The following is a 21862-nucleotide window of genomic DNA, read 5'->3' on the forward strand; positions in this document are numbered from 1 at the left end:
GCAGCATAAGCCTGGCTAGCTGAGTCGGTAGAGCATGAGACTCTTAATCTCAGGGTCATGGGTTTGAGCCCCATGTTGGGTGAAAATCTTCATTTAACATCTACTGAAACCAAAAGAACGTTCTTCCACTTTGTACAGCCGGTCTCCGGTGACTTATCAGGTGGATATTTGTGCTTGTAGGACTGTTGTTTACTGGATGTTTTCAGTTACTTATTTCCACTATTCTGTGGGACTACACATTGTTGTTGTGTCTCATATCCGTTTGATCAACAGGCAGGTTGTGCAATAAAAGGCGTCCCTGGGTGGGCTCGACAACACAAAATGTATTAGGTTATTTTTCAGTTTTGTGTTTTCTTAGCAGTTCAGCTGGTACAGTAAAGTTTGTGTCTAATAAAGTTCATTACTGAGTGAATATGTTGAGCATTTATTACGTTATCTTAAACTATTTTGTTGCTTTTCTGTTGTCAGTTCAGTTCTAATTATTTGTTTCTTATTCCATGTTTATGTAGCTATCAATAAGATCTGTGTGATCTATAGTTTTCTCACTGGGATCTTATCCAACAGGGTATGATAAATCACAAAGGCAAAACCTTAGAAGATATTCCTCATAGAGGGTTAGAATATTATTTACTACATGCCTGAGATACATGTAAACATACTACATGTTTACTATATGTCTGAGATACAGATCAATGGATCTATTGAGATGTGCTACCTATAGTTTATAATAATATATAGATTTATCCACATGAGCTAACCCTTATGCAAATTAGGCGATGGCATCATTTAGCGACTTCTAGCGACTTTGAGGACAGCCAATAGTTACTTTCCTTACTGAGGAGTTGCCAGCACTGGCAGTGACCCACAGTACCGTCAGTGCAGGACTATCAGCCAATCACACAAATACCACAGAAACAAAGTAAAAACACAAGTTTAGTCATTAGTGTAAAATGGAGAAACTGTAAACATGAAACGAGGAACAGTGGAGCCAAAATACAGAAAAGGTTCAGAGCTTTTGCTTCATCAGATAGTTTATCAGGTCGTTCAGTCTGCAGTCTGAGTGGAGACTATCGGCCTTGTCTCAAATAACGCATACTCCCTACTTAGGGCATTACTTAAAATAAACATTGTATTGAACAGTCACCTTAAATACAGAGTCATGGGATAAAAACTTCACCACCTTAAATTTAACTTTAATTTAATTTAAATCATTTATCATTTTTACCAAATTATTTGCCCTAAATTGCCCCGTCTGAACTTTTCTGGAATGTGTTACTGCCTGACTTGCATGTTTCTGTATATTAACAGTTGACCAGATAAAACATGAAATATATTGAGTTCATATCTGCAGTGGAATAAGAATCAGTGTAAATGTAAGAAACTCTGTGTCTGTTTTATCGACATTTTACTGAGCAAAACTCAAGAGAGTTTAACAAAACGTGGTGCTTTAAAAGACGTGAATTTTCCTGAACACCATAAATCTTTCCTTCTGACATTATTATTATAATTATTTTTGTATTTGTGTTCTTTGTTGTTGTTTTTTAAACATAAAGCGTAAAACCATAAACACTATTTATAAATAAATGAATTTCATTAGTCGTCCACTAGTAGTACTTGGATGGGAGACCGCCTGGGAATACCAGGTGCTGGAAGCTTTTATCCACACACACACCTTCACTCCAAACCTCCTGTTACACACTGACCCAGCGGCTTTTTCTTCATCAAAGCTACACAATAAGACAAAAATTAGCTCATACTTTCATTCTTAATACAGTAAAACACTCTCCGTCCCGCTCGTACGACAAAAAATTATACTGTAAATATTACAAAAAATGTCAATAAGTAACTTTGTTTAACTGGTTTGGACATTCCAACGCCACTCAGGTGGTGCAGCGGTAAAAACACACGCTGATACATCGTATCGAATCTCAGCTCTGCCTTGCTGGCTGAAGGCTGAGCGGCCACATGAACAACAATTGGCCGGTTCATTTAGGTGGGCGGGACTTAGCCGGATATGGGTCTCTCTCTGTCAGACTGGTGCAATTACGACCTCTGCTGGCTGATTAGAGGTGCCTGCACAGAGATGAGGTCAAAACAGTACACAACTCTAGGTGGCACAACACTCGTCAATGTGTGGGTGATAAGATGCATACAGCATGCTGCCCACATGTTGGAGGGGGCGTGGGTTAGCTTCGATCTACTCAGTCAGAGCAGGAATCGACATAGGCAGAGAGGAAGCATGATGCAATTGGGCAATTGGATGTGCTAGAGAGGGAGAAAAAGGGGAGAAAATGCATAAAAAAGACCCAAATTAAAATCTTTAACATTAAACTGATTTTAAAATGACATCGTTCCCATCTAGTGGTGCTAAAAATTTATTACAGCTTGTTGCTTGGGTACAGACTTGTGACATTATTATAATTATTTATTTGCATTTTCCACACTGTCCCCACTTTTTCTGATTTGGGGTTGTAATAGACTCGGGAAGAAAGTTTATGGTGAAAATGTTCACATTTACTATTTTGTAATGTACACAAATTTGTTTTTAAATATTCAGTTTGTCTTTTATTTAATTTAGTTTTAATGTCTGAATCCATTTAGATTAATAAATATTCAAGAAAAGAAGAAATCAGGAAAGGGGGTGAATACTTTTTCACAGCACTGAATAAATGGTGGTTAATAAATTGAAAAAGAAAATCTTCATAAATGTATCACTGCCTCACAGATTCTAAAATCACTCAAACAGTTTAATGTTACACTTTCATGTAAACTTTACATTTAATTTGTTAAATCTGACAGTTTCACTTTTGATCCTAAATCAAGACCAAACCCCGGGTAGAGAAGCTGAGTGAATGTGGTCTGAACTCTGTGGAGGAGCTTCATTGTATAAGAGACGCTGTAGAAGGACAGAGTTCCTGCTTCATAATCCACATACACTCCTATTCTAGAGCAACTCGGCATTATGGGAATTTTAGTCTCTTTGTTATTGTGGCAGAATAAAAATCTGGATGGAGAACAGAACAACCTCCAGGACTGATCATTCCGTCCAAACACACACTCATAACCATCTCCCTTCCTGCTGATGCTTTTATATGACACTGCTATACAAACCCACTTATCCGCATTCAGCTCAACCTCCCAGTAACAGCGTCCACTCACACTCTCTCTACACACAACCTGGAGGTAATAATCAAATCTATCTGGATGATCAGGATACGACTGTAATGTTTCACTGCAGGTCACCACTTTGTTCTCCTCAGACAGACGGAGGTTTTTATTTACTGTGTTTGGATCCAGTGTGAACCGACAAACATCTGGAGAGAAAACACAAAATAAACCAATTAACATAAAAGAGAGAGAGAGAGAGTGTGTGTGTGTACAGTGTATGTGTATGTCTACACACAAACACTGCACAAACACACACAGATACACAGAAACATCGCACAACCAAAGATACATGTGTTAAACACCGAATACAAAAAACACACTGCACACACATACACTACACAAACACATACAAACACTAAACATACAGACACTACACAATCACATAAATGCTACACAAATACACAGACACTACACAATCACACAAATGCTACACAAACACACACAGACACTATACAAACACTACACATACACATAGACACACAAACATCATACAAACATGCAAACACTATACAAATACACACATACAGTGTATCACAAAAGTGAGTACACCCCTCACATTTCTGCAGATATTTAAGTATATCTTTTCATGGGACAACACTGACAAAATGACACTTTGACACAATGAAAAGTAGTCTGTGTGCAGCTTATATAACAGTGTAAATTTATTCTTCCCTCAAAATAACTCAATATACAGCCATTAATGTCTAAACCACCGGCAACAAAAGTGAGTACACCCCTAAGAGACTACACCCCTAAATGTCCAAATTGAGCACTGCTTGTCATTTTCCCTCCAAAATGTCATGTGACTCGTTAGTGTTACTAGGTCTCAGGTGTGCATAGGGAGCAGGTGTGTTCAATTTAGTAGTACAGCTCTCACACTCTCTCATACTGGTCACTGAAAGTTCCAACATGGCACCTCATGGCAAAGAACTCTCTGAGGATCTTAAAAGACGAATTGTTGCACTACATGAAGATGGCCAAGGCTACAAGAAGATTGCCAACACCCTGAAACTGAGCTGCAGCACAGTGGCCAAGATCATCCAGCGTTTTAAAAGAGCAGGGTCCACTCAGAACAGACCTCGCGTTGGTCGTCCAAAGAAGCTGAGTGCACGTGCTCAGCGTCACATCCAACTGCTGTCTTTGAAAGATAGGCGCAGGAGTGCTGTCAGCATTGCTGCAGAGATTGAAAAGGTGGGGGGTCAGCCTGTCAGTGCTCAGACCATACGGCGCACACTACATCAAATTGGTCTGCATGGCTGTCACCCCAGAAGGAAGCCTCTTCTGAAGTCTCTACACAAGAAAGCCCGCAAACAATTTGCTGAAGACATGTCAACAAAGGACATGGATTACTGGAACCATGTCCTATGGTCTGATGAGACCAAGATTAATTTGTTTGGTTCAGATGGTCTCAAGCATGTGTGGCGGCAATCAGGTGAGGAGTACAAAGATAAGTGTGTCATGCCTACAGTCAAGCATGGTGGTGGGAATGCCATGGTCTGGGGCTGCATGAGTGCAGCAGGTGTTGGGGAGTTACATTTCATTGAGGGACACATGAACTCCAATATGTACTGTGAAATACTGAAGCAGAGCATGATCCCCTCCCTCCGGAAACTGGGTCGCAGGGCAGTGTTCCGGCATGATAATGACCCCAAACACACCTCTAAGACGACCACTGCTTTATTGAAGAGGCTGAGGGTAAAGGTGATGGACTGGCCAAGCATGTCTCCAGACCTAAACCCAATAGAACATCTTTGGGGCATCCTCAAGCGGAAGGTGGAGGAGCGCAAAGTCTCGAATATCCGCCAGCTCCGTGATGTCGTCATGGAGGAGTGGAAAAGCATTCCAGTGGCAACCTGTGAAGCTCTGGTAAACTCCATGCCCAGGAGAGTTAAGGCAGTTCTGGGAAATAATGGTGGCCACACAAAATATTGACACTTCAGGAACTTTCACTAAGGGGTGTACTCACTTTTGTTGCCGGTGGTTTAGACATTAATGGCTGTATATTGAGTTATTTTGAGGGAAGAATAAATTTACACTGTTATATAAGCTGCACACAGACTACTTTTCATTGTGTCAAAGTGTCATTTTGTCAGTGTTGTCCCATGAAAAGATATACATAAATATCTGCAGAAATGTGAGGGGTGTACTCACTTTTGTGATACTCTGTACATTACATGAACACTGCACGAATACACAGATAATACTCAGACACACACGAATGCTACACACACACACAAACACTATACAAACACACACACAAACACTACACAGACATACAGAGACACCCCTCAAACACTACACATTCACAAACAGTACACAGACACACACCAGCAACACACAATCTAACAACAAACACACAGTCATGCTAATAAAGCTCTTTGAATTGTGTGTGTTTTAGTGTGTAATGCCAAGTTCACACTACACGACTTTCTGATTTGCCGGGTCGCTGAACAGGACTAAATCTCTTGCACCCAGGAGTCTTTTCAGTCGGTGTATATTTCACACTACACGACTGATCGGTGACAGGCAGGGGCGATTTAATGCAAATAATTGAGGGTCCCAGATTGGCTGTTTCATTCATTATTTATTTTGTTAGTTATTTTGGTTAATAAGAATGGGGAGGCTTACAAACCAGTGATTTTGTAAATCATTTACACTTTATTCATATTTCTGACTGTTGATTGGCCAGATAAACTCTAACGTGCTGTTGTAATTCTGATTGGTGGTTTCAGTTAAGCAATGTTAACGTTAGAGCCAGTGCATTATACTCCACTCTGCCAGTCACAAATGCCAGCGGGGAGCGGTCTTTTTCCAAACTTGCAATAGTTAAAAATAAACTGTGATCTGCTATGCACCAAGAAAGAGTGAGCCACTTGATTCTGATGTCTATCGAGTCACTTTGAGAAATCTGTGTTTTAAGGACATTATTAGAGACTTTTCATTCCAGAAAAGTAGAAGAAAAAACTTCTAAAGGTAGGCTCAGATGTGTTCTATTTTTCATGTTAGAACTGCACTGTTCAGTCTTGTTGTCACGTGTGTTGTGAAATGATGAGACTGTAGACCTGGGTACTCTTCCTGACTCCATATTTACATACTTATTATTTTATTGAATCTGCATTTAATGTTTTGACCTGTTGATTGTTGTCTGTGTGCTATCGTTTTGTTTTCTGTCCTTACTATGGTTTGGGTAACATGGCTATATTAGTTCAAAAAGAACTCTGTTGTCTTGCGTTGTGTACTAATTTTATGAAAACTATATGTGGGGGCCCACAACCAGCCGTAGCCACTGGGCCCACAGGCAGGTTAAATCACCTCTGGCAATAGGGGGTTTCACACTACATGATCTATCACCAACCAACTAACGCCGAGTGCTCGGCGAGCCGCTCGGATTGAGTTGTTGGGTAGTTCACACTTAGCGATGGAGAGCCGAATTTTGATCTCCCGAACCAGCAAATTTAGCGCTGACCAGTCGCTGAGCGAAAATCTGGGCAACAGTCGTGTAGTGTGGGAGTGTGTGTGTGTCTGCTAATGTGCAAGTGTGAATGTGTGTGTGCGTGTGTGTGTGTGTTTCAGTGGTTTCTGTAACTGATTGAGACTCATAAAATCTCCTGAATCAAAAATATACAGACAGCAGTTTAAATGATTGTTTTACTTGTTTTAACTTCATGGCCTCTAAAGTGTGTCAAATATGTAAAAATACATATAACTGTGGGGTGCAAAACTTTTTCGCTGCACTGTGTATGTTTGTGCGCTTGTGAGAAACTTACATTGTAGAAAATCTTCTCTGATTTCACCTTCAGGAGGTGAAGTAATCCGGATTTTCTTCACTGCAGAAAGAGTAACAGTACAATCACTAATCATAGTAAATATATATTTGACATGTTCTCCCAGTGTTTGTCTAAATTGACCTTACGTCTGTGTAACTGACCAAGTGTGTATTTCATTCAACCCTGGACTCACTGTAACCATGACCAGTACTGGGTTAATGAGTAAATGAATGATGTTGTTAGATGTAAAATGTTCATGTTGGTGGATTTGATTGTTTTGTTTGATGTTTGAGTACCAAAGCATTTTGGGGAAAATGGAACACTGAGGGCTTGAACTCACCTTTATCTGGTATCTTCTCACACTGCTCTTTCCAGAATTCTTCTACTTTCTCTCTCAGCTGAGATACAGACTTTGTAACATCATCAAATGAGAGGAAAGGAGTGATTGTGATGGTGGCTGATTCTGCAGATCCAGCAAGAGTCGAGAGAGACTGAAAATTCTATAGTACATCCAGACAGATAATGTTCACAGAGAAACAACAAGATGATGATGAATGCTAATGCTAATAATAATCAAGTTTAAGGAAACTCGTAATTTATTACTTGGACTGGTGCAGCAATAATATAATTATATTTAGTTCTGTTACCTGGAGGAAATGGACGGGATCCTCTGTGTGTGAAAGCTGCTCCAGTTCAGCATCTTTCCTCTTCAGCTCTACAATCTGCTGCTCCACCTGTTTCAGGACTTTTTCAGTTCGACTTACTTCTGCTGTCTCTCGATCTCTGATCAGATCTTTTAGCACAGAGCATCTTCTGTTAATTGAGTTGATTAGTTCAGTACAGATTCTCTCAATTTTCTTCACTGCTGTCTGTGCAGAACACTGTTAGAAGATTCAGAAAGAGCAAATGTTTCTTACTCAGATATTTAGAACTCAAAAGACAGTTAGAAGACATTTTAAACAAGTTAGGGATCTAATCATAGAAAAGCCCAGATGTAATGTAACTTGCAGGACAATGTGGTCCAGTAGTTCCTTTTCTGTTCTGGCCATCCTGTAAACTTTCTCAGTGGTTGTCATCTTCCCCCATGAGATTATCAGCAGTTTTCTGATGCACTCATTCTCAAAATCCTGAATGTGTCTTTCTTCCTCTTTCTTCAGTGTCCATCATCCACATTCATATGTAGCTACTGGCCAGACTAAGACTTTCATCACTCATAGCTTGGTGATGGTGCTAAATGGTTTGATTTTTCATACCCTTGATAAAGTTACCATCATCAGTCCACAGAATGCAGTATTTGATACTCTACTTCCCAAATATAAGAAATTATTCAACCTTCCACGTTAAACTCCAGAACTTCTTCAGGGTTCATCATCAATTTAGATTTTACTGCATTTATCAGCATGTTATATTTCCTCACAGATGTTCGATACAACACACCTGCTCCTGTATGTCCTTAATTCAAGATTATTTGTCGATTAAATCTAATAAAACCTAAAAGCACCATATACACTGTGAAATGTGCTGGTGGTAGCATACTGTTACAGAAATGTTATCAGTAAACAGCAGCCTGGCCATGACTGGGAAATTCAATGTAGTGACCTTTTCAAGTCTTCACCAGAAATGTTATACATTAATTTATGTTTTAGCATCTTGCTCCAAAGCAACAATCAATCAACTTTTTGGGTGGCTCAGTCAAAGTCCTAATCTGATCTTATCACCCGCACAATTATTAATACAACCTCAGAATTGTTGTACAGAATCAATCACCAACTAACCAGGCAGAATTTAAAGAATTCATGAGCAAAAATTCTCCATCACTTCCAAAGTTACCAAAGATATAAAATATGTAATTATTAATGGAGATTGGTTTAATTGAGGAGACTTTGACTGATCCTGAGAGCTTTTTGTTTGTAAAACTTACCTTGTGAGACTCTACAGCATTTATCAGCTCACAAAGTTCCTTCTCTCTGTTCTGGATTTTCTCCTGGAATTTTCTCTGGATCTCCAGCAGCTGCTTCTACACAGAATTCAGAATTTACTTGTACTGTGTACGAGCACCACATAAACAGCGTCAGTGTAAATTCTAATGAGTTGTTACTTATTAAAGAGAGCTGTATAATATTTTACCCGTTTCTCAGTTCTTTCTGCTGCAGCTGATATTGTAATATGTCCTTTATGATCATCCATGGTACACAACATGCAGATACACTGCTGATCAGTACAACAGTAAACCTCCAGCAGTTTATTATGCTGAGAGCAGATCTGATCCTGGAGTCGTCCAGAGGCTTTAACCAGCTTGTGATTCTTAAACGCATTCGATTCATAATGAGGCTGAAGGTGAGTTTCACAGAAAGAGGCCAAACACACCAGACAGGATTTAACAGCTTTGGATTTTCTCTCTGTACAGTAATCACACTCCACATCTTCAGGTCCAGCAAAACAGTGACCAGGATGTGGAGCTTGAAGTTCTGTTTTCTTCAGTTTCTCCACAACTCCAGCCAGCATGGTGTTTCTCCTTACCACAGGTCTTGGAGTGAAGATTTGTCTACACTGTGGACAGCTGTATGTTCCCTTATCATCCTCCTGATCCCAGCAGTTATTAATACACACCATACAGAAACTGTGTCCACAAAGAATAGTTACTGGATCATTCAGTGTTTCCAGACAGACTGAACAGCTGAACTCGTCTTGAGCTACTGAAATTTTGGACTCTGCCATTTTTCTACACATAAACAGAAACACCAGTAAACACAGCAAGTTATTTACAGCAGCTCAGACTTCCTGGTTTATTTTGTGAGCGTCATGTTCATGTTTATGTTTCTTGATTTGTATTAATTTTTAAAATGTTTTGATTACCTACAATACCCATGCAGCCTTATCAAAACTTGCGTTCTACCCATGCTGTAGAATGTTTAATTTGTATTGTGGTTGTAGTAACTAGTACAGGTGACTAGTTAACTACTACCACCTTTGTCCTAGCAAAATTTGCATTTCTTAATTTTCGTTAATCTTCTATATTTTATTATTATTGTACCTTTACTGTAGTACATTTTATGATTCGTTGCTGTACCCATGCTGTAGGACTTTTATAATGTGGTTGTAGTAAGTAGTACAAGTGAATAGTTAACTACTACATCCTTGGTTATAAGAAAAAAATGTTTTGTTTTTTTTTACTTTTAATTCTTTATTACGGTACCCATACTGTAGGGTTTGTTTCTGTAATTTAAGTGTAGTGGGTGGTGCATGTCAGTTGGTAACTATTGCATCGTTTATTATATTAAAATGATAAATGAATTTTTGACGCTATATATTTTTACTGTACCATACTGTAGGACTTTATACAGTTGTATTGAATGGTACATGACACTTGGTAATAACTACACCTCGGCTTCATGCACTTTTTACCGCGGTCACGCCATCTGCACTTTAATAAAGCTCGGTCGCGCTATCTGCACTTAAAGTTGTACTGCGTGTCTAAACCGTATTTTATGGTAGCCGAAACGTTGAAGAGAGTAAAGCTGTTTACAGATTAATAAACATAATCTACCGTATTCTGATGCACGAAATCCACTACATTTGACACGAGCATTCATTCTGTTATTAATTCAATACATTTCAGATGTTTTTAGTAGTGTCTATTTAATTGTGTACAGACCGCTCTTTGAAGATCAATAAAATTACAAAATCAAATTGTTATCAAGTGCCACCCATACAGTCATGAAGAACAATTACTCTAGTACTCATGGTGTGATTTTGGGACAATTTTACTGTACAAATTTGAATTAATTTGATAACAAACTTGAGTAAAGTGTCTATTTGGTTGAATACAGACCACTTTTTGAAGATCAGTAAAATTAATAAATCAAATTGTTATCACGTGCCACCCATACAAACATAAAGAACACTTAGTCTAGTACTCAGTGTGATTTTGTGACATTTTTACTGTACTAATTTGAATTAATGTGATAACAAACTTGAGTAAAGTGTCTATTTGGTTGTGTACAGACAACTTTTTGAAGATCAATAAAATTAACAAATCAAATTGTTATGAAGTACCACCCATACAATCATGAAAAACACTTAGTCAAGTACTTATTGTATGATTTTGGGACAATTTTACTGTAGAAATTTGGAGTAATGTGGTGATAAACTTGAGTAAAGTGTCTATTCGGTTGTGTACAGACCACTTTTTGAAGATCAATAAAATTTACATATCAAATTGTTATCAAGTGCCACCCATACTGTCATAAAGAACACTTACTCTAGTACATATCTTGTGATTCTGGGATTTTTTTACTGTAAAATCTGTAAATTTTGAGTAATGTGATAACAAACTTGAGTAAAGTGTCTATTTGATTGTGTACAGACCACTATTTAAAGATTAATAAAATTAAAAATCAAATTGTTATCAAATTCCACCCAAACATTCATAAACAACTTACTCTAGTACACATCTTGTGATTTTGGGACAATTTTACTGTAGGAATTTGAAATTATGGAATGGCAAACCTATGTAAAATGTCAATTTGGTTGTGTACAGACCACTATTTGAATATCAATAAAATTAGCAAATCAAATTGTTTTCAAATGACACTGCTTTGATCATGAAGAATACCTACTCTATTACTTATGTTGTATTTTTTTCACATTTTTACTGTAGAAATTTGGAGTAATGCAATGGCAAACATACATAAAGTGTCTATTCGGTTGTGTTAAGATTAATTAAAACAATTAAAACAAGCAATTTGTTATCAAATGCCACTTCAACGTTTATAAAGAACACTTACTCTAGTACTTATTTTGTGATTTTGGGACAATTTTACTGTAGGAATCTGGTTTAATGTGATGGCAAACTTATACACCAAAAGAACCACGATGAACACTTATTATAATGCTCATGTGTTGCTTTTCAGAGAATTTTCCTGTAGGAATGTGGAGTAATCGAATGGCAAACTTATGTCTGTTTGTGTTAAGACCACATTTTGAGGATCAATAAAATAAGCAAATCAAATTGTTATTAAATGCCACCACTACATTCATAAAGAACATTTACTCTTGTATTTATGTTGTGATATTGAGACAATTTACTGTAGGAATTTAGAGTGACAGGATGGCAAATCTACATAAAGTGTGTATTCAGTGTTGTTAAAACCACCTTCTAAAATCCAATTAAAAGCAAATCAAATTGTTATCAAATGAGACCACTATGATCATAAAGAGCACTTACTCTTGATGAGTACTAGACTAAGTGTTCTTCATGGTCATTGGGGTGACATTCGATAACAATTTGATTTGCTTATTTTTTTAGACTTTAAAATGTGGTCTTAACACAACCAAATAGACACTTTACTCCAAATTCCTACAGTAAAATTGTCTCAAAATTATGATAATATGATAATGATAATGGTCTTAGCACAACTGAATAGACATTTACATAAGTTTGCCATTCCATTACTTCAAATTCCTACAGTTAAATTGTCTCACAATTACAACCTGAGTACTAGAGTAATTGCTCTTTATGACCATAGTAGTGCCGTTTGATAACAATTTGATTAAATTATTTTATTGGACTTCAAAATGTGGTCTTAACACTACCGAATAGACACTTTACACAAGTTTGCCATTCCATTATTTCAAAATCCTACAGTATAATTGTGCCAAAATCACACCTGAGTACTAAAGTAAGTGTTCTTCATGACAGTATTGGTGACACTTGATAACAATTTGATTTGTTAATTTTATTGATCTTCAAAGAGTGGTCTATTCACAACCGAACAGACACTTTACATAAGTTTGCCATCACATTATTTTAATTTACTACAGTAAAATCGTCCCAAAATCACACTATGAGTACTAGACTAAGCGTTCTTCATGACAGTATGGGTGGCACTTGATAACAATTTGATTTTTTTTATTTTATTAGTCTTCAAAGAGTGGTCTGTATTCAACCAAATAGACTTTACTCAAGTTTATCACCATATTACTCCAAATTTCTACAGTAAAAAGGTCCCAAAATCACACAATGAGTACTAGACTAAGTGTTCTTCATGATTGTGTTGGTGGCACTTGATAACAATTTGATTTGTTAATTTTATAGATGTTCAAAATGTGGTCTGTTCACAACCGAACAGACACTTTACATAGGTTTGCCATCCTATTATTTTAATTTCCTACAATAAAATTGTCCCAAAATCACACTGTGAGTACTAGAGTAAGTTTTCTTCATGATTGTATGGGTGGAACTTGCTAACAATTTGACTTATTAATTTTATTGGACTTTAAATGTAGTGTAAATACAACCGAATTGACATTTTACATAAGTTTGCCATCCCATTATTTCAAATTCCTTCAGTAAAATTGTCCCAAAATCACAATATGAGTACTAGACTAAGTGTTCTTCATGACAGTATGGGTGGCATTTGATAACAATTTGATTTGTTAATTTTATTAATCTTTAAAGACAGGTATGTACACAACCAAATAGACACTTTACTCAAGTTTGTTATCATATTACTTCAACTTTGTACAGTAAAATTGTCCCAAAATCACATGATGAGTACTAGAGTAAGTGTTCTTCATGACTTTATGGGTGGCACTTGATAACAATTTAATTTGCTATTTTTATTGTACTTCAAATATAGGTCTAAAAACAACCGAATTGACACTTTACATAAGTTTGCCATCCCATTATTTCAAATTCATACAGTAAAATTGTCCCAAAATCACACCATGAGTACTAGACTAAGTGTTCTTCATGACAGTATGTGTGGATGTGGATAACAATTTGATTTGTTAATTTCATTGTATTGATCTTCAAATAGTGGTCTGTACCCAAACAAATACACACTTTTTTTTTTTTATAACAGAGAAGGTCTGAATTTCTAACTTTTTATATTGTTCTATATATAGGTTGTAACACACTTTTGTTTCTGCTACACTTTATGTGCATCAGAACTCGGTAGTCATGTATATTAAGCTGTAAAGAGATGATTTCATCTCCACAATACAGTTTAGACGCGCAGTAAAACATGAAGTGTAGGTAGCGTGACCGAGCTTTTTTAAAGTGCAGATGGAGTGACCGCGGTCACTTTTTAGACGCCCCCTTAGCACTTCATTAATAAAATAACAAAATAGCAGAAAATAAGGATGTACAGAAAAAAAAAACATTTTAACATATTTGATTGTAGTTTGTTCCTTGTTTGCTGCAGAATCAGTTAATGCAGTTTCACTCATTTTTGGATGTTTATTAGCCGAGAACGAGCCGAAAGAAACTCGAATGTCAGGCGAATGTCCAAGACTTACTGGTTTAGTTTGTGAGTGTTCTGTTCAAAACAAGTGTGTTTAAATCAAATCAACAATCTGAACTACATAAAGTAACAATACACAGTAATGTACAGAAGTGTGGAAATGTATAAACTCACCTGCGTTCATCAAAACTACAAACACAGACACGGAACAGAGCCGCACTCGAACAGAACAGGATCAGTTTCACTTCTGCTGAACTAAAGGAGAGAGAGAGAGAAAGAGAGAGAGGGAGAGAGAGAGAGAGAGAGATCTTTTCATCACCGAGTCAGGGTGGGTCCAAATACACGCTGGAAAGAGCACTGATTTATTGGAGGAAATAATTTATCATTCAGTTTGGTTTTAAATAAAACACAAACACATATAAGTGTAATGCCTTATCCTGCAATTGTTTTCAATGCTTTTTAATTCTAATCAATATTTTTTATAGTAGAGATGCTACACTTCTGGAAAACTGGAAATTTCAAGACGAATAAGCTAAATTCTGGACTTTTATATAGTTTGAAAGTTGATTAGCCTAATATATTATATATTTTTTGTTAAGTTATACATATTAATGTTACAGTAAAAGTCTAATATAGTCACATTTAGTAGTTTAGACCATTAGGTTTATAGTAGACATACAAAAAAATTGACTTTATACACAGAATATTAAAAACAAAATGATAAAAAAGACAGATTACTGTAATAATTATTATTAAAGAAATTGTAGCAATCAGCTATTGTAAAAATGAACATGCATGCACCTTTATATATTCAGTGAGTTTATTTATTTATTATTTAATGTTATAAGATTTTGAGGCTTGTTGATCCTGGTCATCCATGTTCTACACTTCTCATACAGCTGTGTGGATCAACAAGGGCGGCACCTCAGTGAAGTTCATCTAACCAGTCACACACAGATACCCAAAATGCATCGTTCTAATAAAAAAAAGAGGGCTAGAGAGAAACAGCTGCAATAATCATTAAAATCCGAGTACTACACTGAAACACAAATTCTTTACAAGTGTATGTAAACTCCTTGCAAGAACGGATTAAGGATAGTCTGGGCCCCTGGGCAAGGAGTTGCCCAGGGCCCCCCTCCAAAAACATAAATAAATTAATACATTAAACCAGTGTTTCTCAACCGTTGTTCAGTCACTGAACCTTTAAAAGTGTTCAGAATCTGGAGTTGCCCCAGTCTGCAATGTATTGAAAGGCACTTACTCTCCGCGTTCCTCCTTGCGCCACGGCCCCCTCCCCTTGGTGAGCCAGCTCTCAGTCACATATGGCAGGCACAGTTTCCGCCACGCCCCCTCCCCTTGCAGATCCGCAACGCTCGATCAACGCACCCCCCTCCCCTTGCAGATCCAGCCCGTACAGTGGCTTGCCTGGCAATTGGTAGGTCCCTGACACATCTGGGACCCATGGTGAACATCTTCTATGGAAGTCTAGGGGCCCCAATGGCATGGCTAGGGCCCACGGTGCCCCCCCTCAGGACCCCCTAACCTCGAGGGCCCCTGGGCGCTGGCCCCACTGGCCCGGTCAATAATCCAGCCATGCCTCCTTGTCACTCTGAAGCAGATGATTTGTATGGGGGACGAAAATGACATAAGTATGAATAAATAAACTAATAAATACATTTTCGTCATGAAAAAGGACATATTTAAATAAATGGCTTGAATCTATTTCTATATTTCCATACATCAGATTTTATTTGGGCTGTTTCTGTATTTCTACATTTATTTATTTATTTCTACATTTATTTATTTCTGTATTTATACATTTATTTCGTTTTTTCCACATTTCACAATTTATATATTTCTGTATTTCCACATTTCTGCATTTATTTATTTATTTCTGTATTTCCACATTTCTGCATTTATTTATTTATTTCTGTATTTCCACATTTCTGCATTTATTTATTTCTGTATTTCTGTGTCTGTATGTTAATAAGGTAGGCGGTCCTATCCTCACTCTACAGCAGGATTGGTTAGCGAGTTGCAATCGTTTCCACTCTATTACTAATGCCTTGCATCCCTACAGCAACTGCGTTCCAGGCTGGCGCATTGCTAGCGTTGCACTTAACTAGCAACAAGTTGTCGATGTTCATTCATTTTAAGCAGTCCTGTGTTACTGATGGCAATTTTTTTATGAGTCATTGAAAATGATTTAAGATCATTAGCGAATTATTTTGAGAGCCACGAGCCAAATGACTACCTTCTGTTTCGTCTGAAAAGAGTAACTGATGGTTTAATAATAATAATAATAATCCATTTTATTTATGGCGCCTTTCAAAACACTCAAGGACACCTTACAAAAGCAAGAAAGTAACAGACATCAGTAAACCATTAAAATCTAATAGAAAAAAATCAATAAAGATAAATACAATAAAATCAATACAATCTCTAAACAGTCAAGTGTAATCACTATTACACAAATATTGGGGTAGTAGTACCAATCAAGTTTGAAAGATTAGTAGTAGGCTAGCTTGAAGAGGTGAGTTTTAAGTTGGGATTTAAAAGTAGAGAAACAATCGATAGTACGAATATGGATTGGGAGGGTGTTCCAGAGAGAAGGGGCAGAGTGGCTAAAAGCCCTCGCACCCATAGTCGACAGGCGGACAGAAGGAATAGAAAGCTGGAAGGCTGAGGAAGACCTAAGAGTGCGGGTGGGATTGTAGAATTGGACTAAATCGGAGATGTAAGAGGGTGAAAGACCATGTAGAGCTTTGAATGTGAATAACAAGATCTTAAAGTGTATGCGATAATTTACTGGGAGCCAGTGAAGCTGTCTGAGAACTGGAGTGATGTGATTAGTTGAGGGTGAGCTAGAGATAATCCGTGCAGCGGAGTTTTGGACTAGTTGGAGTTTTTGTAATGATTTATGAGGTAAGCCGAATAGGATTGAATTACAGTAGTCAATTCGGGATGTTACCAGCGCATGGACGAGAATGGCAGTACTTGTTTGACTGAGGAACGGGCGTAGGCGGTTGATATTCCTTAAGTGGAAGTAGGCAGATCTTGTAATGTTATTGATGTGTGCTTTGAAAGAAAGATGACTGTCAAGAACAACACCCAGGCTTTTAACCTGGGAAGAAGGCGAAATGACGGAGTTTTCAAAGTTCAAAGTAAACGATTTGGTTTTGGCAAGAGTGGTCTTAGTTCCTACAAGGAGAATTTGGGTTTTATCTGTATTAACCATCAGGAAGTTTTTAGAGAACCAGTTTTTAGTTTTGTCTAAGCAGTCAGATAGGGTAGAAGGTGGGAGGAAGGCATTAGGTTTAGAGGATAAGTATAGTTGGGTGTCATCAGCATAACAGTGGAATTGGATTTTATGTTTCCTAAATATTTGACCAACAGGTAGAAGGTAAATTATAAATAAGAGAGGTCCTAGAACAGAGCCCTGTGGGACACCACAAACAACTTCAGATGGGTGAGACTGAAAATGTTTGAGTTGAACAAACTGGCTACGACCATTAATATAGGAGAAAAACCATGCAAAAACAGTATCAGTAAGTCCAATTGATTTGAGGCGGTCCAGCAAGATTTTGTGTGAGATAGTATCGAAGGCCGCCTTCAGATCTAGAAGAATGAGAATGGTTAGCAAACTAGAGTCAGCTGCCACTAGAAGGTCATTAGTTATTTTAAGAAGTGCCGTTTCTGTGCTATGTAGAGGGCGAAAACCAGACTGGAAAGCCTCATATAAATCGTTGTCTATTAGATATTTATGAACTTGAGCAAAAACAACTTTCTCAATAATTTTCGAAATAAAAGGTAGATTAGAAATAGGACGAAAGTTATTTAGGTCATTGGGATCCAAGCCAGGTTTCTTAAGTATGGGTGTAATAGTTGCCATCTTGAGAGGGGCAGGAAGAGAACCAGAAAGAAGAGATGATTGAACAATGGCAGTAATAGGAGTACACAGAGAGGAAACACAAGATTTGACAAGGTTTGTAGGGAGAGGGTCAAGAATGCAGGTTGAAGGTTTAGATTTTTGGATAAGGCGGGTTATTTCAGTAATAGTAGGAAGTTCAAAAGTAGATAGGGAACAAGAACATAGTACATGAGCAGTTGTACAGTCACAGCTTATAGTATTAACAGGTGGAGAGTACAGCTGCTGGTGAATATTTTGGATTTTGGAATTGAAGAATGACATAAACTTGTCACACAGTTCAGTTGAGTACATGTGGTTAGGTAAAGTGTCCGGTGGCTGCAAAATGTTATTCACAGTAGAAAAAAGTGCACGGGTGTTACCCTCAAACGCCCTAAATAGTGATCCATAGGTAGATTTGGAAGCCGAGATAGCGTCTTTATAAAGGCGCGTTTACATAGCGTTTAGTTCATCTTAGTGCTGATATGGATGTGGACATTGACCTAACTGTGTTAGACATGTGTTGATTTTCAGTTACTAATTACAAGTTTGCCATCCCATTATATCAAATTTCTACAGTAAAATTATCCCAAAGTCTAAATATATAAGTACTGGACTAAATGTACTTCATGAATCTAGGGGTGGCATTTGATAAACATTTGATTTTCTTTTTTTATTGATCTTCAAAAAGTGGTTTAAAAACAACCGAATAGACACTTTATATAAGTTTGCCATCCCATTATTTCAAATTCCTACAGTAAAAATGTCCCAAAATCACACCATGAGTACTAGAGTAATTGTTTTTCATGACAATATGGGTGGCACTTGATAACAATTTGATTTATTCGTTTCATTGTATTGATCTTAAAATAGCGGTCTATACACAAAGAAATACTTTTTTTCATAAAAGAGGTCTGAATTTCTAACTTTTTAGATTGCTCTATACATAGATTGTAACACACTTTTGTTTCTGCTACACTTTATGTGCATCAGAACTCGGTAGTAATGTATATTAAGCTGTAAAGAGATGATTTCATCTTCGCAGCTGTATTACCGTATAATACGGTTTAGACGCGCAGTAAAAAATGAAGTGTAGGTAGCGTGAGTGAGCTTTTTTAAAGTGCAGATGGCGTGAGTGCGGTGATTATATGTGGAGGTAAAATGTAGGATGGACGTCCAACGTTCGCTTCCTCTGTCTCTGAGAGAATGTGAAGTTGACGGGCGACTTCTTGAAGACAGGTCAATGTCCACATCCATATCAGCACTGAGCTGAACTAAAGCATCAGTTACTCTTTCCAGACTAAACAACGCTAGCAATGCGCCAGCCTGGAACGCAGTCGCTGTAGGGAAGCAAGGCAGTAGTAGTCGAGTCAAAACGATTGCAACTCGCTAACCAATCCTGCTGTAGAGTGAGGATAGGACCGCCTACCTTATTAACATACAGACACAGAAATACAGAAATAAATAAAAGCAGAAATGTGGAAATACAGAAATAAATAAATAAATGCAGAAATGTGGAAATACAGAAATAAATAAATTGTGAAATGTGGAAAAAACGAAATAAATTTATAAATACAGAAATAAATAAATGTAGAAATAAATAAATAAATGTAGAAATACAGAAACAGCCCAAATAAAATCTGATGTATGGAAATATAGAAATAGATTCAAGCCATTAATTTAAATATGTCCTTTTTCATGACGAAAATGTATTTATTAGTTTATTTATTTATTTACTGCATTATATATTTGTGCATTTATTTATTTATATTTATGTCATTTTTCGTCCTCCATAGATTTGATGTTTGTGCACATTTTCAGGAGATCACAATTCACAAATGATCACACAGAAGTCACTTGATTTTAATACTTTTTGTTTTTGAAATGAGATGTTCAACAACCAGATAATTTTTGCCACATAGTGTATCATTATTATTGATGGATAATTATTTAGCAGTTTGGTAATTTTGTTTTGATAAAGTTTTAAATCTTTGAATTATTGTGTAAAGTTAGATTGGAGAGTATTACTTTCCATGTGTTCCTTACAACCTATTTCTACCTTTTGTTTGTCAATCACCTTCATTGTCTCATTTGATTGGACGGGTTAATGTTCAGCCTGAGAGAGCCTTTTTGGGATTGGTTCAGAGTGAGGAGGTGGGGGTGAGGGAAGGAGCGGCTGTATGAGTGCGGTTGAGTGTGTGTGGGGGAGAAAGGGAACGAGGCGGTAAAGTTAGTATTATTCCGAGATTTTCGAAATAAATTAAAGTAAAACACCAGTCCTAGGTTTTCGGTTAGATTACTAATTTATAGTGTTGGTTTATATCTGCCAAATGTTGTCAGTTCGATAACTTTTTAAGCAGTGCAGTATGTTTCTACAGTATATGTGTCCTCGAGTATCCTAGCCTTCCAATCTGTGAGCTAGTGTGTTTAAGTATAGCCCGATTGACATAAAGACTGCTACACCGTTAGACTTTTGTCAGTATCTGGTTCCCAGTGCCTGAGATCGAGGGACTGTTGTCATGGCCACGTGAGGACATCTACACACCTGTTTTCACCAACGCCTGAGAGTGGAACTTTTGTCTGTGGGAGTTCCTCTGAGAATCGTTCTGCAGGTTGGGACGTTCAGGCGTGTGTAAAGAATCCCTTTCATTCATCTAAGACGTGTAAGGGATAGTGGCATTCTTTTATTTCTTATTGTTTGCTCTAAGGAGTGAAGCGGCCTGTGCCTTATTGTTTTAAGGCCACAACGCACTCGAGCGACGTAACAAGCCTGCAACGAGTTTAACAACTTTATATGGGTTTATTGCCGGCATAAGTATGACGCATGCATGCTAGTAATATAGTACCCAAAGGGGAATTGTATATTTTATTTGACTTATTTTAGGAATAACTCCTGAGTGATTTAAGTGTATTGCACTGTATATTTTTTAAGTAAAGGTATATTTAATTTATTTGTTCATTTAAAGTAACAGGGTTAAATAAGTGTTCAATGACTGTGTTTTATAACTGTTTCTATAACATTGCTTTGTGTTACTGAATAATCCTTAAAAGGTGATTGAAAATATCTAAAACCTCATTTTTGAGTTAAAACAAATCTGGAGAGGATACATAATTATAATTCATAAACACTGATTGGTTGAAGTTAAAAAGTATAGTATAAAAAGTGTATTATTGAAGTTCGGAGGCTGGAACCACTTTTAGCTCGTGTAGTCCAGAAAGGTGGCATTATTGTTACGATTTTCTTAAGGGAGGACTCAATCGCAATATAAAGTCACCGTGAACCTCAAAAAGGTAACTGAAATAGAGGGCTGGGCCAGCCCAAGCCAACTGAAATAATGAACTGAAAACACTGAAAGTTCACGTGAAAAATAAAACCTCTAAATAAGCCCCAATAAATAAATGAACTGTTCTAGAGGTAAACACACACTTGGGGGGCTAATAAATGATTATATGCACGCGCTGCACTTACAGTGGGGAAAATAAGTATTTGATCCCCTGCTGATTTTGTAAGTTTACCCCCTTACAAAGACTTGAACTTACAAAATCAGCAGGGGATCAAATACTTATTTCCCCCCACTGTATGGTTGTGCAGCGAGTGAGACTCGAACCAGGGGCCTCAGGCACTTCGACACAGTGACATTACTGGGAGAGCTACAGTGCCACTGCTGTGAATGTCGACGGTAGGGAATATAAAGGACAAACAAATGAATCGCCTTTCTGCGAATTCAAACAAAAGAAGAAGTTCAGAAGATTGGGAAACTTAGAATAATTAC

At 37.3% G+C, this 21862-nt stretch overlaps 1 protein-coding gene and 1 pseudogene across 1 annotated transcript; one reads left to right on the plus strand and one right to left on the minus strand.

Annotated features, from left to right (window-relative positions):
• LOC134326772 (zinc finger protein 850-like) overlaps window positions 1–21862 on the plus strand; it is a 244743-nt pseudogene that overhangs the window by 3853 nt on the left and 219028 nt on the right.
• LOC134327040 (tripartite motif-containing protein 16-like) lies at window positions 2064–9653 on the minus strand. The gene is made up of 7 exons (XM_063009120.1): window positions 9063–9653; window positions 8857–8952; window positions 7583–7816; window positions 7276–7435; window positions 6936–6995; window positions 2798–3314; window positions 2064–2073 (listed from the first exon to the last, which is right to left on the minus strand). Exons 1-7 carry the CDS (start codon window positions 9651–9653, stop codon window positions 2064–2066), a joined length of 1668 nt encoding a protein of 555 aa, XP_062865190.1.

This window comes from Trichomycterus rosablanca, chromosome 14, assembly GCF_030014385.1.
Source record: "Trichomycterus rosablanca isolate fTriRos1 chromosome 14, fTriRos1.hap1, whole genome shotgun sequence".
In the NCBI taxonomy this organism is placed as follows: Eukaryota; Metazoa; Chordata; class Actinopteri; order Siluriformes; family Trichomycteridae; genus Trichomycterus; species Trichomycterus rosablanca.

Bases quoted from the DNA above. Each gene is read 5' to 3' on its own strand.
- LOC134327040 (XM_063009120.1), bottom strand. From the start codon at position 9,653: ATGGCAGAGTCCAAAATTTCAGTAGCTCAAGACGAGTTCAGCTGTTCA. The intron at 6,996-7,275 runs GTGAGTTCAAGC...CTCTTTCTGCAG, and splicing joins TGAGAAGATACCAGATAAAG to TGAAGAAAATCCGGATTACT. The intron at 3,315-6,935 runs GTAAGTTTCTCA...TTTTCTCTCCAG, and splicing joins CAGAGAAGATTTTCTACAAT to ATGTTTGTCGGTTCACACTG.